General features: G+C 41.0%; 1 protein-coding gene across 7 annotated transcripts in view; it reads right to left on the bottom strand.

The window, feature by feature from the left end:
- Positions 1–14,900: 14,900 nt before the first annotated feature.
- The window catches only part of PDZRN3 (PDZ domain containing ring finger 3), a 202,848-nt gene continuing 199,243 nt past the window's right edge, over positions 14,901–18,505 (bottom strand). For all 7 annotated transcript variants that reach the window (XM_042849923.2, XM_005309106.4, XM_042849925.2 and 4 more), the window contains one exon: positions 14,901–17,311. In XM_042849923.2, the coding sequence (XP_042705857.2) occupies positions 15,764–17,311 (1,548 nt within the window). In that variant the 3' untranslated portion in view covers positions 14,901–15,763. The remainder of the gene's footprint in view (positions 17,312–18,505) is intronic.

An 18,505-nucleotide genomic window follows, 5' to 3' on the forward strand; every position in this document is an offset into this window, starting at 1 on the left:
GGTCGTTTTCTCACCCGTCCCTCAAAGTCAAGCCTCACCTTGGTGACTGTCTTTAACCTTCTTTTTTTATTTCCTCCATGATCAAATTCCTCCTCTTCAGCTGAAATAACATGAAAACATTAAAATAATGTTTGCTTTTGGAAGTGCAGGAAACTGTTTTTCTCTCTGATTGGTATTAAGCATGGGAAGTCCACTGGCCATTTCTGTGTGTTTGCTTCATAAATACTAGAATGGGAGGACTACACTGTCCACTTTGCTGCCAGACTGTGACAATAAGGTTCTTTCCTGGATTCAGTTTATGTAGCAGTTTGATACAGAAAATTTTTCCAGCAAAGCTTTCCATCTCTCTAGACTCAGACATGTTTGGGGAAGCTCTCCAGTAGGGGCCAAAGGTTTTATGAAATTTGCCCCCTCCCTCAATGTGGCGGGAGATATGCACAACTTCTTGTCCCTCCCCCAGTTAGAAATTACATAAACTGGGTTATATTATAAAGAAGAGATAAGTTTATTAATTACAAAAGGTGAATTTTAAGTGACTATAAGAGATAACAGACAGAACAAAGCAGATTACTGAGCAAATAAAACAAAGTACGCAAGCTAAGCTCAATATACTCAAGAAACAGGTTACAAAATGTAATTTCTTACCCTAAAAGTTATTTTAGGCAGATTGTGAAGTTTCTGTGGTTCAGAGTTCCAGTTATATTTTTTTTCAGACTGGACCCCTGTCTCAGTCTGTACTCCCTTTCCCTCCCCTGCCTTCCCCTCAGGTGGCTTTAGCAGTCTTTCTTCTTGGGCAGACAGGCCATGAAGAGGAGGAGTCCTGTTTGTCATCCTCCCCACTGTTAAATAGGATTTACATAAAGCGGGAATCCTTTGTTTCCCAAATCAGGTAGCGCAGGAATTTAGAACCTGTGTCTCCCCAATGCCAAGTGAGTATCCTAACCACCAGGCTAATAGCTATTCTAGGGTGGGGGTCTCTCTCTGGTTTTGACCAGACATTCCATCCTGGGTCTGAGAAAAAATTCTGATCAAAATTTTAATCAAAACTGATAAGTTTTGACAAATTGGCATTTTCTGAAGAAAAAACATGCTGTTGAAAAGTTCTTGGCCTTGGTAGTTCTTTGTTCTTGGTAGTTAAAAGCTGATGTCTCACTTTTGGCAGGGTCAGTGCTATGCCATGGTATATTAAAATACAGAATAAGGGAAATCTATTTTTTCGTCCCATCCCTCTTCTAGTGCAAATCTCATTTCCCCCAATGGGCCTCCCCTTTGGCATTAGGTAAAAGAAGAATTTGGCCCATCCCATTGACTTAAATGGGGTTGCTAAGCTGTAACAAAGAATATGTCCCAATCGGTCCACCATAATTATAGGAACACTTACTTCACAGTGCCTGATCCCAGATCCATTGGGTTCAGTGATTCAGTCCCTGAGGACTCCAGGCTATTTCATACTCTCCTTCTGCTGTTCATGTATTGAAATCCAAGATATAAATTTACTAAAGAATGACTTTTTTTTAATCTTCCCCATTCAGAAATATTTAGGCAGCTGTTAACAGAGATTCACTTTTTAGTGTCTTCCCTGCTTTCTGCAAATAATCCAGTTTTTAAAGCAGTTTAGGCCCTATTTTGCTCCATATTATCTCATGCTACTCTCAGATGAAAGGGGGAGAAGTCCAAATTTATTCCTCTCCTAAGGAGTGGTAGGATTCTGCAGGTTCAAAACAAGGATTGTTTATGTTGCAAATGAGTGTTTTCTCTTTAAGCTCTTTGAATTGATAAAAAAACCCACTAGTGAACTCAGAAATTAGTGATATAACTCATGATGAATAGGGCATATCCTACCACTACTGAAGAAGTCACGACAATGGTAGACTCACGCTGTTAAATCCTGCAGGTGAAATAATCTACCCCTCTCTCATGCCAGCAATTTTTCTACTTTCCCTTCGGCATAAGCAGTATGTCCTTGTGACCTTGTATCTCAATTTCTGCAATGCTGCCTATGCTGGTCTTTCAATGTTCTCTTCCGTCAGACAAAAATCATCCAATTTGTCTAATTTCAGATTGGATTTGTTTCACATCTCCCATTTCTCTTATCATAACTTCAGTGGTTTTCTGGTCATCTGCACTGTTGCTGTAAGAGTCTAATTCTTATATTTTGTCCTTTCTACATTTCTTCTTTTACGCCTTTCCACTTTCCTTCATCCCTCTTCCTGTAATCTTATTGTTATTCATTTGTCTGTTTCTATAACTAAATAACGGTCATCTTCTGGTCTAGCCTTGATTGAAAATATTCTGCCTCTCTGATTTTTCTGACACTAATTCCCATCTCAAAATCTCTCTCATTTTCTCAGTGTTACTTCAAGTGATTCTCCTCTTCTTGTTGTAAGCACAGTACTTTTTCCTCATCTGGAGACTGCCAGTTGTTGATGTGTGCTGTTTTTGTCATGTCAGTGCTGTATTTTTTCTGTTACCTTTACCCCCAGGACTTTCAATCAAAGCCTCCTTGTCAATATACAAAATATAATGTGTGATGTGTTGTGAGGTGGTGAAATGTGCTACAACATTATGATGTTGCACCATAGCATGATGATACAAAGACAATTCAAAGGCCTTGTGCTCATTCCCCAGAGCTGTCCTCTGAAATGCCACGACTGCCTGCAAAAGCAATATGTGGGAATTCATTTGCTTTACCAGTAAATGTGGGAAATTATGTGTATTTATGAGCACTGGGTAATAGTCATAACTCTGGTATAAGGAATACGACAACTGGTTTGTTTTAAAAGTGCATTACTCTAGAGCATTCTAGAGGAGTTAATTTTTACTAGCGGTCATATTGGGCTACCAGGTTCTGGATTGTGGAATCTGGGAGTGGGTTGAAGTTCAGGCTTAAACGTTAGTTCTGACGTTGTTAGGTTTGGAGTCAATCTACTTTCTAACCTGAGCATGTAGACTGCCCTCATTACAGTTGTGTTAGATCTATCCTGGAGGTGGTGCTTCAGTTCAGTAGGGTCACCAGCTGGTGAATGCACATGCTTTAGCTGACGGATTCCTGTTTCAGGGGCCAGTTTAAGTAGTGGTTGGGGGATTTATCTGGTACACTCATGTGTAATGAAAAAGGCCTTCAGTCCTCTCCGTGTCAGTCTTGGGGATGAGAACTCTGCTCCCTGTTTATGGGCCAAATCCTGGGGCTCTTCATTCAGTGTTAACTCTCCCTCTCTCAGGCAAGCATCCATTGAAGTCAGTCGGAGTTTTGTCTGAGAAAGTACTCCAAGACTTGGCCCAACCTGCTGTTCTAAAAAAGCTGCTTCTTGTATAAGTTTGCTCATGTTTTCTATCCTTGTCCCTGCTTGTTTAAAGCCAGTGAACACACAGCTGTTTTGAGATCACTGCTAGCCAAAATCAATTGACCAGAGAGAGATGCTAAATTAAGAGACACGTTTGAGGGATTGTCCGAGTAGCTAGAACAAAATGGCAGACCACAACAAGCTAATTTGGCAGGGTTTGTAGCCAGTCCATGTATGTGGCCTCAATGTGAGGCGATAAGGCTGAAGCCTGCTGTTCCTAATACAACAGAGGGGCAACAGCAACCAACTCACCTCTTACGGGAAAATCTTCCGGATCCAGGGCTGCAACTCTGGTCTGTGGGCTGAGGGAAAATCAGAGTCCAATTTTTGAGGCATGAAACAGTTCATATTATAAACTTATGTGAGATGTTGATGACTTGAGGTCTAACGCTCTGCTGGGAATACGCACATCCCTTTGGCAGACACAGTTATTTATGAATCTGTTAATAGAATGGCTGCATTTTAGGCTGCTATGTCCCTCTTGATGGCACTAATGCCCATGCTGGGAGACAGAGTGCCAGCTGTGCCTAGTCCTTCTTGTACTATTTCAACACATTGATGTTCATCCATTTAATTTGGAAATATTTCTGATTGCTCATCAACACCATATGCAGGCAACTGGAAGTGCCGTATTGACTGTTGACTTAATTTTGAAGTTGACAGATTCTACATTCATGTAGAACACGGGGAAAGGATTTTTCTGTTTTGGTTCTGTTTGCAATTTGTGGGGGAGTTTGATGTGTGGCCTTTTAATGTTGCTGAGCAAAGCGTCTTCCTGTCATGAGGACTGATTCTGCTTCCATTGAATAAAAGAAAAAACAGGATCAGACCCACAGAGCTGCCCTCAACTCTTCTGCGAAGGACCTAGAGGCTATACAGGGAGCCAAGAAAGGACAAAAATACAGGTGTTTCTTCACCTGCATGAGCCACAAATACATACAGATTCGTTATGTGATTTCTTTGTCCTAATAGCGCGAAGCCTTTTTTGTAACCTTGTTGCATTACTTATATTCTTGCAGTAGTAGATATTTTGGGGAGGGGGGCAGGCAATGCTTCAAGCATGTGTTCATTGAAAACTAGCACAAGACAAGAACCCTTGGAGATAAGAACCATTTTTTGTTCTATCCATGCCAGAGAAATAGTCCTAGAGAAAATGGTTGGGCAGGTAGCAAGTTGGAGTTATTGCCCACAGTGCAAACTGGGCTTGTTTTAATGTCTCTCTTATCCACCTACTGGGTCTTGTCCTGAATTCGGTTTATGAGCTTCTGGGGCAGGGACTACCTTTGTGTTTTCCAGTGCTTGCAGCCCCTGAGCATTACTGTAATACAAATGTACAGAGAGAATTTTCATACTATTTGGGGAGAGTAAGAAAGACGGGCAAACTTTGTAGATCCACTGAAAAACACTGGCGTGGGAGGGAGGTTAGATGTTGTATATGAAAAGGACCAGTGTCTATGAAACAGGGGCAATCTAACGTATGATTTTGGGATGAAAATGTTGGGAAGGGAATGGTAGAAACTACTGGGAAAGCACCGCAGCCCTTGTTTCCATTTTGAGTAGTTAGGTGGGGAGAAGCTTATGGAGTTTCTTTGAAAGGGAGTTTAAATGTGATAGAGCAGAGAAGCTTGTTCTTGAATAGTTGAGTAGAGATGGCTTTATCTGTTGTTAATTTGGCATCCATGCATACTGGAATCTTACACCATAGCTGATACTTTTGTTTCTTGTGGAATTTAGTTGGCTATCATCTCACTGCTTTTACTTTGGGCTGCCTATCTCAAACCCAAGACCCAGTATGTGTTTGATACTTACGTTTATCTGGAGCTATGCAGAAAATTGACAAACTCTGATTCCCTGTGTTTTGATTTAATTTTATTAAACAATTTTAGTTGGATTTGTCTTTTGTGGAGTCCCTGTTTATGGCCTTTGAAACTAACAAAGACCTGCTCAGGTGAAGGATGGATTATCAAAAATCAAAGCTAGCTCTCTTGGAAGGGACAATAGAATCTTGTCCAATCCAGGCTTTGCTGTGACACCTGGGTGGCCCACATACCAATACGAGAGAGCTTTTTCTTTGAGTGAAGGTCACCAAGAGTTCACTTTTACGGAGGAACTCTTACTCTCTGTTAATGGGCCTCCTTGTTGGATGGTCCTACAGTTGCTTACAGTAAAAAGGCCAAATTGTCAAATTATTTTAAAATTCTGCCACAGTAAATGTGCCTAAGAGGACAGACAGAATGTTCTCTCTGAGCCAAACTGACCGTTGCATGACTCCAACAACAGAGGTGGTCACCCTGTCTCACTGCCACAGTTAAGGATTTATCAGCGTTTCCATTTCGAACCTCTGTTTCCAGCTGGGTGTCAGCCTTCAGGATTGCATTTTTTTTTGCTGTGCTTCCTAAAAGCTTTTCATAGCAAGCCATTTAGCCTTTCTATGGCACAGGAATGAGACATTTCTTGGTTTGGATTCTCTAGTCACCAAAAAGCGGGTTTAGATTTGAAAATGAAATTTTGCAGGCTGACAGTCCTGTGTCTCCTGTAGACTAAGTCCTTCTTTTGGAACCTAAGAACGAAACCTCAAAATTAAAATGCACAAGCAGAGCCAGCTTTAGCACTTGTGGGTGGGTGGGAGCTTGTGAAATTATTTCCTGCAAATCTAAGTGATTCCTAATCACCATTGCGTCCATTATATCCAAAGGATTTTGGAGATGATTCTGTATGGGCTCTTTCAAATTCAATTGACTCACTTTATCCATTCGGATAATAAATGAGGCTGGGGCAGGGTTGTGGAAATCTTTGGCCTGAGGCCAGCATCCTCTGCTGCAGGGGAGATATGGATCCCAGCTGTTTGGGCTGACTTGAGTTTGATCTTTCCTTTGTAAATACAGGTGTCTGGAGAAGTCATTGCAGAAACTTAGTTATATTTCAAATTAAATTGGGCCTATGGGATAGAATAAGAGTTATTTAGCGATATTGGCCCAGATTAATATCAGGCTATTAACTCAAATGGAGCTACACCAATTTATGCCATCTCAGCATGTGACCCAGCTACTTTGTAACTATAAATCCCAAGCAAGGCATGACCAACATTTTGTTTATTTTCATTTTTAATTTGCATTGATCAGACCTCAGTCTAAGAAATGATTATTAAAATGACAGTTTTCACAGAAAACTGGTGGAATTGCCTTTCAGTTTGGGACTAGGTCAATACACATGTTTTGGGATTATGCTCTTGTGTTTGATAGGCTGACCTAATAATCTAAACAATATAACCCAAGTAAGACTTCACTACAATGTTTGAGTTAGAATTGCATAATATTCAATATTGATGCACTGAATGAAAACCTGCACTAATATATACAGATCAGTGGCTCTCAACCTTTCTACACTACTGTACCCCTTTCAGGAGTCTGATTTGTCTTGTGTACCCCAAGTTTCTCCTCACTTAAAAACTACTTGCTTACAAAATCAGACATAAAAATACAAGAGTGCCAAAGCACACTATTACTGAAAAATTGCTTCCTTTCTCATTTTTACCATGTCATTATAAAATAAATCGATTGGAATAGAAATATTGTACTTATGTTTCCGTGTATAGCAGTGGTTCTCAAACTAGGGCCCCCGCTTGTTCAGGGAAAGCCCCTGGCGGGCCGGGGTGGTTTGTTTACCTGCCGCGTCCGCAGGTTCAGCCGATCGCGGCTCCCACTGGCCGTGGTTCACTGCTCCAGGCCAATAGGGGCTGCAGAAAGCGGCGGCCAGCACTTCCCTCGGCCCACGCCACTTCCCGCAAACCCCATTGGCCTGGAGCGGTGGGAAGAATTATTGGTTAGAGCAAAAGCCTCCAGAATTGCAGGATGCAGTTGACAAGCATGACATGAAGGCCTTCTGTGGGAACTGGCTCTGTTGTTCTCTCTTGCTGGGCAGAGCACTTTGACGGTCTCCTGAACTGTCAATCCACTGTGTCTGATGAAGTCAGTGACTCACTCCTGCAGCATCCTGTGCTGGAGCAGATGTCTGTGAATCCTTCTTTAGACAAGATTACTAAGGCCATCAAACAGCTGTCCACGGGCAAATCTCCAGGCCATGGTGGCATTCCGCCTCAAATGTACAAATGTAGAGGTGCCCCCTGATTAAGAAACTCACCAGCTTTTTAAGACTATATGGAAATAGGGTACCATACCCCAGGAGTATAAGGATGCTTTCCTAGGAAGCATATCTAGCTGTGACAACAATTGCAGAATCTTACTGCTGTCTACAGCGGGAAAGATTCTTGCATAAATTGTCCTCAACAGGCTCATGTCTCTCCTAGTGAACTCGGTGAATCTAGAGTCACAATGTGGCTTTTGTGCTGGCCATCGCACCATGGGCACATGATTTTTGTAGCCCGGCAAATACAAGAGAAGGCTCGTGAACAGAACAAGGACCTGTACGTGGTGTTTGTTGATCTGACCAAGGCCTCCGGCATGGTGAAGGGGCTATGGAAACTCCTTTATAAATTTGACTGCCCAGAGAAGATGATTGCTGTCATTTGCTCATTTCACGATGGCGTGATGGCCAGGGTCATGGAGTGTGGTGACTCATCAGAAGTCTTCTTTGTCACCAATGGCGCCAAACAAGGATGCGTAGTGGCTTCAGTCCTCTTTGCCATTGTCTTTTCAGCCATGCTCTTGTTTGCATTCTAGGACCTTGATAGAGGTGTACACATCCGGTTTAGATTGGGTGGACACTATAGACAATCTATAGTGATTCAGGGCCTGCCCCAAGGTAATCAAAGAGCTATTAAGAGAGCTCCTGTTTGCTGACGACTGTGCCCTCATTACATACGCTCTTGAGGACATTCAGCTTATTGTGGACCACTTTGCCCGTGCCTTAAAATGTTTGGTTTCACAATCAGGCTGAAAAAGATGGAGGTCAGGTACTAGCCAGCACCAGACCACCATGATCCCATTGTCACAACTGACAATACACCCATCAACTTGGTCAGCAAATTCTGCTACCTGGTATTCCAGCAATGCCTTATTGGATGATGAGCTCATTCAGCCCCTGGCAAAGGCTAGCTTGGAGGGAACGTGGAGTTTGCCTCAGAACCAACATAAAAAACGACTGCATTGTTGTACTTGCCTCACTCCTTTACAGCTGCGAGATGTGAACGCTCTACTGATGCCACATCAAACACCTTCCCATAACAATATCTGTCCTTGTCTCATGGGCCTGCTCCTAAACCCACTGAAGTCAATGGGAGTCTTTCCATTGACACCAGTGGGCTTTGGGGTAGGCCCATGCATAAGGGGCCCAACACCACAATCACCAGCTGTCCTCTACACCATGACCCACAGAAGTTCTGCATTGATGTATTGATTGTACAGCTTCATCAGTACACGGAGCTGCCCATCTCGTAGAAAATGGCTGAAGCAAGGATCACGAGGCAGAGACAAGTGCTACTCCAGTGCTACTCTGCATCCTGATAGACACATTTCTTTAAAGTGCCATTAGTTCCGCATGTTTCCTTTTAAAAGATGAACACACCTTTGTAATTGTTAGCTAATGAAAGCTAAACTCTGTATTCCTGGGAATTTGTCTTCAACTAGAAACATCACCCCTCATTAGGATTAACTCTGATTGGAAACCTAAGAAAAAATGCCTGCTAGGGAATTAAAATCCAACCATGATGGAACCCCAAGCAGAATTTTTTGTTTTTGTTTGGGTGCAATGAGGAATTTAATCATGTACAAGGACCTCTGCATTGAGTTACAGCATCTGCTGTGACAATTCTGGTGTCTTACCTTTGTTTCCTGACTTCTTTCTAATTAGTTTATGTTCCAAATAAATCCTTAATACAAGGACTGTGTTGAAAACCGTTGAAAACAAAATAAAGAAGAGGAGTTTAAATTGCTTATGGCTTGCTTTATATGGCTTCCAGGCATTAGAGCAATTTTGCTAACAAGTATCCTGTAACCTATTTCCGAAGGCCACTAGCAGATAATTATATTTTGGTTAATTTACATACTTTCAGTTTATAATCCTAATTAGTTCTCCAACCAGTAGTCCCTAGGCGATATGTAGTCCTACCTCATCTTATTTGTGATCTTTAATGTGCAAGATCTCTTGTTTTAATTTAAAAACAACAACAACAACAAAATGCTGTTAGGTTTGGTTCAGGGCTTTTCCATTTCAATGTGCATCTGATCTGGGTGATTCCATGCTGATTCAAACCCTGTTTTCAAATAAATATCTTGCATTGTTATACATCATCCTTTATATTGTGGCCAGGTGCTGTTCCCTGCTTAAATGGGGCTTCATAGAGCATGAGTTCATGCAGAATTTGGTCCGACATGTTTAAAATAAAAATAATCATGGTGTCAAACTTCCGGCAGTTCCCTTTAAAGTCGTTGGGGCTGCATGGGGTATACCTGGGAAGAGAATTTTAGCTTTCATTGGTCTGTCCCAACAATGGTACAATGCCACCATGGCAAACTGTAGGGGTGTGTGTGTGTGGCAGGAATAATCAGTCCCTCCTACTAAAAAAGCCATTTGAGGGCAATGGGGGAGAGGAAATCTCCTTGAATTTCCTCTTGGTGGAGTCTCCCAATTTGTTTTGTTAGAACAGCGGCATTGCTTCACCATGTAAAGGGAGTAGGCCCCTTCCATACTGAGGTTCTGCACTTCCATGCTTCCTCTGGGCCCCAGCCTTGCTTTGAACCCTGGGTTATAATCAAGTGCATGCCGTTGCCCAGTGTCAAGGGAGGAGGGACTAGGGCAGATGTAGAAAAATTAATACAGCCACTTTTGTGTAGATTTCTGGGATAAACAAGAAGCATACTCCTGGCTCCCCACGTGCTCAGTTCCACAGAGGGTCTTTTTCCTTACTAAACAGATCACTCCCTTCCATCTTTATTCATAAAAAATAATATAAAATTTAAAACGTCTTCTCTTCCAAGCCACCATGCTGAGACGAGGTGTAGAACTGTGATATCCTTGGGACTAAAATCCTTGGGAAAATAAGCTAATCAAACTAAAACTAAAAATCAACAGTATATATCCACCTGTAGAAAGAAAACAAGGAACAAAATTTAAGGTTGGCCGACCAATGTAAATCAGTGCGTGAAGAAAGTTTATCCATTTCTCAACATCTTGAATGTTTGAAGTTTTTTTTTTTTTATAGGTGAAGGATATTTCTGAAGTACATGTGATTTTTTTTTTTTGATGGGGAAGAGAGTGTGTTAGCTGGTAGCCACTGCTATGTATTGAGGGTATATAATAATAATAAACACTTCCAATCTTAATACTTTTTAAAAAGCATTTTTTTTGGAGGGGGGGAGGTGGGATTTGGCAATAATTTGGATATACTCAGAATTCATACAGGTGGATTTTGCATAAGTGAAACGGGCAAAATGAAGAATTGTTAGAATTTTACAAATTTTATCCAGAAAGAAATTCTACCTTTTCACTCAGCTTGTCAGCCTCACTAGTTGAAGTGGCACATCTCTGCTGCAGAGATTACTTCTGCCAGGAGTATGAACAGCCTGTGCTGACAAGAAGGGGCTGTTTGTCATTGCTATCATTCTTGTGTGCACAAGAACATGTGGATCATTTCCCTTGTCCACTTAGCTTGGACTGCCACTTCACAGTTCATAGAGGGCCTGCCAAGATGCCTTCCCTTGGATTTTAGGGACAACCTGCGTGTGGGTAGAAAACATTATCTTCTGATATTCCATCCCTGCCCATGGATTTTCTTGTGGGAATCAATGTGTTTCAGGAACCAGAGTGGTGAGTCAGGTTATATTCAAATGTCTTATACAATTTCATGTGATTCCCGGGAAGATCTTAGCTGAAAACATTATTTCCTGTATGCAAAATGGATTAAATTCTGATCTCATTTTTCTCCTGTGTAAATGAGGTCAACATTGGTATAATAGTATGGTAATCCCCAATATTCCTGTTCCAAGCAATACAAAAGACTGAAATCACCTTACACGATTACAGTAACTACTTTGAGAAGGCCTTGGTGTTAATAAACATTTTCATAAGTAAACTAGCTGAGAAATCAAAATCTAAAGAGCTGCAGAATCCATAGTTTGGATAAATTTGGCAGAGATGTGCTGGATAACTACAGATTGTAATAGGAAAATTTGATTTTTGCTCTTTTTGTGGCTTGCAATCAGTATATAAATTATAGTACTAATAGGTAAATGTGATTTTAAAATGTTAGAAACCATGACTTGTGTTTACTAATAAAAGGATCCAAGAAAGGCATTGGTGACAGAGGAAATCTGTAGCCAACAATTTGATTTAAGAATCTTAGAGTGAGTAACTTGCATTTTTCGTGCTTTGGAATCATTTATTATTTTTATATTTAAATCTTTTCTTCCAAACACAAAATAATGTTTCCTGCTGTTCTGTCAATATTACATATTATAATACTTGGCACTTGTGTTACTGAGGACAAAAGGAACCATGTGAGAATGTTGTTCTAAAGGATAATTTTATTTATGGGAAGTATCTCAATTTCATTTTTTCCGCCATAACAGCATTTCAGGTCCCATTCAAGAATTGAACTTTGATGACACACACATTGGTACTGAGAATGTGTTTATAGAAGAAAAAATCAGGTTTTAGTATCTTTTCGTGCATGGCTTATAGCTTTGCTCTTCTACCTAGAGCTCTAAATTTTATGAGGCAATATAGTTGATGTTGTTATAGGTGGGTTAATGTAGAATCATAGAAACGGAGGGATAGAAGGGACCTCAAGAGGTCATTAAGTCCAACCCCCTGTGCTGAGGCAGGATCAAGTAAACCAAGACCATCCCTGACAGGTATTTGTCAAACCCATGGGTCGGCAACGTTTGGCACGCGGCTCGCCAGGGTAAGCACCCTGGCGGGCCGGGCCAGTTTATTTACCTGCTGACGCAGCAGGTTCGGCCGATCGCAGCCCCCACTGGCCGCGGTTCGCCGTCCCAGGCCAATGGGGGTGGCGGGAAGCTGCGGCCAGCACATCCCTCACCCATGCCACTTCTCGCCGCCCCCATTGGCCCGGGACGGCGAACCGCGGCCAGTGGGGGCCGCAATCGGCCGAACCTGCCGCGTCAGAAGGTAAATAAACTGGCCCGGTCCTCCAGAGTGCTTACCCTGGTAAGCTGTGTGCCAAACGTTGCCGACCCCTGGTCTAACCTGTTCTTAAAATCCTCCAATGATGGGGATTCTACAACCTCACTTGAATGACGATTCCAGTGGTTAACTACACTTATAGTTAGAAAGCTTTTCCTAATATCTAACCTAAATCTCCCTTGTTGCAGATTAAGCCCATTACTACTCGTCCCACCTTTAGTGGACCTGGAGAACAATTGATTACTGTCCTCTTTATAACAGCCCTTAATGTATTTGAAGACCGTTGTCTGGTCTCTCCTTGGTCTTATTTTCCCAGGACTAAATATGCCTGTTTTTTTAGCCTTTCCTCATAGGTCAGGTTTTCTAAACCTTTTATCATTTTTGTTGCTCTCCTCTGGATTTTTTTCCAATTTATCCACCTCTTTCCTAAAGTGTGGTGCCCAGAATTGGACACAGTACTCCAGCTGAGGCCTTATCAGTGCTGAATAGAGTTGGACAATTACTTCCCATGTTCACTTAACAATACTCCTATTAATACACCTCAGAATGATATTTGCTTTTTTCGCAAGTGCATCATACTGTTGGTACTCATTCAATTTGTGATCCACTATAACCCCCAGATCTTTTTCAGCAGTACTACTGCCTAGCCAGTTATTCCCCATCTTGTAGTTATGCATTTGATTTTTCCTTCCTAAGTGCAATAATTTGTACTCGTCTTTACTGAATTTCATCTTGTTGATTTCAGACCAATTCTCCAATTTTTCTAGGTCATTCTCAATTCTAATCCTGCCCTCCAAAGTGCTTGCAATCCTTCCTAGTTTGGAATTATCTGCAAATTTTATAAGCCTACTGTCCACTCCATTATCCAAGTCATCAATGAAAATAATGAACAGTACCAAACCCAGGACTGACCCCTGTGGTGCGCCCCACTAAATATACCCTCACAGTTTGATAGCAAACCATTGATAATTACTCTTTGAGTATAGTCTTTCAACCAGTTTTGCACCTACCTTATAGTAATTTTATCTAGACAACAATTCCCTAGTTTGCTTATGAGACTGTCATGTGGAACTGTGTAAAGGGCCTTACTAAAATCAAGATATATCACATCTACTGTTTTCCCCTATCCACTAGGCCAGTAACCCGTCAAAGAAGGAAATGAGGTTGGTTTGGTATAATTCGTTCTTGACAAATCCATGTTGGCAATTCCTTATAACCCTATTATCCTCCAGGTGCTTACAAATTGATTGTTTAATAATTTGTCCCAGTATTTTTCCTGGTACCAAAGTTAGGCTGACTGTCTATAATTCCCTGGGTTCTCTTTGAGAAGTCAAATTAGTGCAGCCTGAAGTCAGTGATGGAGTGTAGGAATCTTCTGCTGAGGGCACAGTGTTGTAAAAATCATATGTTATTTCTTCTACTGTGTAGCTACTAGGGTGGTAATGGTTTGAAACATCTAGGGTGAAGCCTTGGGGCAGACCCTTAGTGTAAATTGTCATAGCTCTATTGACTTTAATGGAACTATGACAATTTATAATAAGTGAGGATCTGTTTCCTAATATCTATGGTAGCTTGCTGAGGGGTACAGCAGATATATATTTACTATTGCATTTCAAGGTGACTTTCAAAATGTTAAAAAAAATGGACTTGTACACATCATTTGATTCCTGATAATGGACAAAATAGGCCTTGAAAGGTTTCTTAGCTCCTCTGCCCACGCTCTTTCCCCCCTTTAAAATATCAGGAATGTAAAGTTGGTTCTTTTCTAGTTGCTTTGGAGGAAAGATGTGTTCAGTGAAACTTAATCTACCATTTGAGGGTCCTTTATCCAAAATGTTAATTTGTCATTGCAGTTAAATAATTGTTAACAAAACAGATTTCAATAGCCTACAATTCCCTTTCCTACTCATTTTCCCTGTTTCCTCTCTTAGCAAATTTGATGTCACCATTTCACTAGATTGCTAATATTTGTAGAGTATTCCAGCCTAGACCAGACCTCAATTTCCAATAACAATCAGAAAAAAAATTAGGAAAAAAAAAACACCCAATCTTTTTTTGAGTGGAAGAGGAACCCACACACAATTTTCAGGCCATCTTTATACAAGAAGAAGAAAATAAAAAACAAAGCAAAAAACCAAAATTCCAAGCCCTATTTCTTTTTTCCCTTTAATAAATGCTCTATATCAGCTGAAATAACATTTAAATTTGTGTTTTCTGATTGCAGTCCTAGTATGTGGACTGAACTTATCCACAGAAATCAACAGTGGTTGACTTGTATAAAGAAGGTAAAACATCCGTAGTGCATTTTTGTCATGATGATTTAGAATCTAGTATTGTAGTTTGTCCAATTGGTCCTCTACCAAAGGACTCTTCTACTGTCCTCTAAGCAAAGGCTTACTCTAAACAATATCACTTGAATAAGACTTTGGGTTAAAGAAAAAAAAGCAAAACATATGAAATATAAAACAATAATTTATTTACTTGTTAATGTTTGTAACTAATGATTTCATGAAACTGCTTTTATAATTCAGTACATTCAAATCTACAAAGCAAACAGTTACTACAATGGGCATTTCAAATTACACAAACTGTTTTGTGTAAACAACTTAGCTGTACATGCACATTCTTTCAACAGGTTGCAACACTTGCAAACGTGCTTTAAAATCCTTTAAAGCTGCAGTGTAGTGTATTTTGCCTCAGGCCTTTCAGCTGAAACCTATATATTTCCTTTAGATACCTTTAAAAAGAAAAATGTTTAAATGCTGATCATAACTCTAAAGCCTGCTGGTTTGATAAATGTTAAATATTACAGGAGAATGACTCTATCAGGAGTTCAATACTTTTGCGATTAACCTTGAGCTAAATATTGATAAACAGCAGTGTGTGCAGAAGTGCACAACAGCATAGTAATATCACAAAATATGCTTTCATAAAAATACATATTTGCGGTTGCTTTTGTGTTTTTTAGGCAAAGAAAAGCATGTGTAACCTTTTATATGAATACAGTTTAAACAAATTATCTGCTTAAGTATGGTTAATATGTTTTCTGATATTTAAACACTTGATGTAAAAGGTAATGAGTAAAAAAGTACAATCAGTATTCCAAAAAGTTGCATTAATATTGCCTTCAAAAGGGATGGGCGGGTTCTGTCTCCACTTTCCAATAAAGAATGTTGGCACCCAAAGTTGTAGAATTCAGTACTTTAATTATAAAGTTGATGACTGTATCTTATATACAAAAAAACTTGCCACATTGAACGAGGCAGGGATTTCTACCCCAATGGTAGTGTTTTATGTACATAATTCAGCAATGGTGATTATACAGTAGTCACTGACAGGAAGGAATTGTACACTCTTGTGCCATCGGGGGACTTTGTGCCATGGGTTAAGAGTTCTTGGATTGTCATCCAATTATCAAAGATTTTTTTATTCCTTTTCTTCATCATTTTTTTGTGGCTCAGTTCAATGATGTTCATCTCTTTCTTTTCGTCTGCACCTTGCTGTTCCTTTAAACAATCTAACCTGCTCTGCATCATAAACTCACGCCGCCTCTTCTGCTCCTTCGCTTTCACCAAATGCTGCTTCCGTTCCTCCTTGCTCCAATAGCGGCCCATCTTCATCTCGCTTATAGCGTCGTCATCTGTCGTCATACCACTGCGCTCTTCCTTAATCTTTATGGCACGTTCTCTCAGCAGCCTGTCCCTGACTGGCCTCTTTGTGATGTAGCGGGTTCCATCACTCCTGACCTTGACTTTCCATTCCATCCTGGGTTCACTCTGGCTTGAAGAATTAAAGTCTTTGCACATGCTCACTAGGCTCATTTGGCTCTGTGCATATTCCACGGCTGATTTCTGTTGTATCAGCTGCATGTAGCTCTGATAGTGCTGAGCGTGGGCTGGGATATGAGCGTGTTTATAGGGAGAGTGATGATATGGAGAGATGTAGGAGCCAGCCAGTTTCTGAGCTGGGCTTTTGCTTCCATCACTGGCTTTTCGTTCTTTGCTTTCCAGTTGCTTGCCAAGGTCTGGATCTTTAGGTGACGAGAGATATTTAGCAGAGCCGGATTCGTGACTTTCTGAGCTAGGTAGCAAATTCTTCTGGGAGACATTGTATGCCACTGCCCCCTCATTACCTTGACAACTGCTGCCTTCTGCAGTTCTGCGCAGTGAATTGTCAGGGGAAATCTGCAGCGTGAGCGGTGTGCTGCGACAGCTCTCGCCTGTATTATACGCACTCGAGCTGTCCTTGTCAGATTTCTCAGGGAGCTCTGTAATGTCTGAGAGCTCGTGCCTGCGCGCATCGATGCTTGTGTTGTAGTTACGGAATCCGCTGTTATGGAGCATCCAAGGCTCCCGGTATTGATCCTTCAGCTGTTGCATTTTATGAGCTCTCACGATATTCAGACACTCCAGCTCAATATTCCGCAGCTCCTCATTCAGCATCTCCAGCTCCCTGTCAACGCTTTCGTGGTCACTCTTACTTATATCCAGGGCACTGTTATGATAATACAGACTGTATGGGCTGGCAGACTTGACTTGGCACTTCAGCTCCAGCAGTTCGCGGAATCTCTCACATTCATCCACTGGGATGCTGAGGAAGTCTGTGTCTGTGCAGTCGGCTGAGATAAATGACTCATTGCTGAACTGCATGTCACCACTTCCTAGAGTGTCATGATTGTACACCAGCTTCTTCTGGCTTCCTAAAGTGTTAGAGGAAGTGGTGTGATCATCGGCGTTATTCTCCTGCTCTGAGCTTTCATCGTTTCGCGTGCTCTCATCTGTGCGTCCCACACCGCTGTCCTTCTCGTGCTGGTTAGATAAGATAGTGGCAGTGTCTGTGGTGCCTCCATCTTCTTCGTGCTTCTTCTAAAATAAAAAATAAAAAAGTATAAATGTAAAAATTAAAGACAAACTCTTTGCGAGTTTAAATAATAATAAAAGCCCTGAGTCATTCTAAGTTTTCTTAATCTACCAGTCATTGCATGTTCACTTATTACCCCAGTGAGTTTAGGAAACATATCATGGACCAGATTTTCAACAGAGCTCAGTGGCAGATTTTCAATTGTTCAACATCCACACTAGGGGCTAGATTTCCGAAAGATCTCCACTCCCATTCAGGTGCTGAAATTAGGAACAAATTTTAAAAATTGCTCAGCATTTAGCAGCTCCTACTGTGACGCTTATGACCCAACGTGCTGAGCTCTTTTCAAAAATCTGATCTCTTATTTTTGGGGGTGAAATGGGAGCAGAACTCTTGAAAAGCTGTTCCCAATTTTAGATCATGGAATGTTGTAGAAAATTCTGGCTGCAAACTGCGGAATTATATGTGAATTAGCATAATTGCAAATGCATTATACATGTGTATATCAAGGAAGTAACATGGTCTTGTGGTTAAAGTTCTGGGCCGGGGCACAGGAGATCTGGATTAAATTCTTGGCTCTGCCACATACTTTTTGTGTGATCCTGGGTAAGTCACTTGTTCACTGCCTCAGTTCCCCAGGTATAAAATAATACTCCCTTTCTCCCACCTTTTGCCTCTCCTGTCCACTAAGATTGTAAGCACATCAGGGCAGAGATCATTTCTTATTATGAGTATGTACAATGAATAGCACATTAGGGCTCCAACATTGGCAGGGGACTCTAGGTACCACTGTGATAATCATTGTCCTTGACACTCTTTGTCTTTGTCACTATCAAGTGTGTTAAACCTGACTTACAATTAAAGCTGATTCAAGTTTTTGAACACATGGAATGTTCTTTCCAGAACTGATTTATGTTTATTAATTAGCTAGCAAGATGGACTGGAAGCTATCATGTATCTAATTCTATTCACCTCAATGACCACAGCCACAATGGTGGATTCCTATGAAGAAGGCTATTAAACGCTTGAACTGTGCTTGTGTTTTAAATGGAAAAAAACAGTAGCAGATTTGAAAATGTATGCTTATTGAGGTGAAGTCTTCTATGCAGTTTGCAGATATCATCCTGGAACTAGATTTTGCAGAGCCCCTTTCTGCTTAGATTGTCATAAAAATAGTGGTTGGTTCATTCAGTTGAATT

This window comes from Chrysemys picta, chromosome 7 (genome assembly GCF_011386835.1).
Source record: "Chrysemys picta bellii isolate R12L10 chromosome 7, ASM1138683v2, whole genome shotgun sequence".
NCBI classification, from domain to species: Eukaryota; Metazoa; Chordata; order Testudines; family Emydidae; genus Chrysemys; species Chrysemys picta.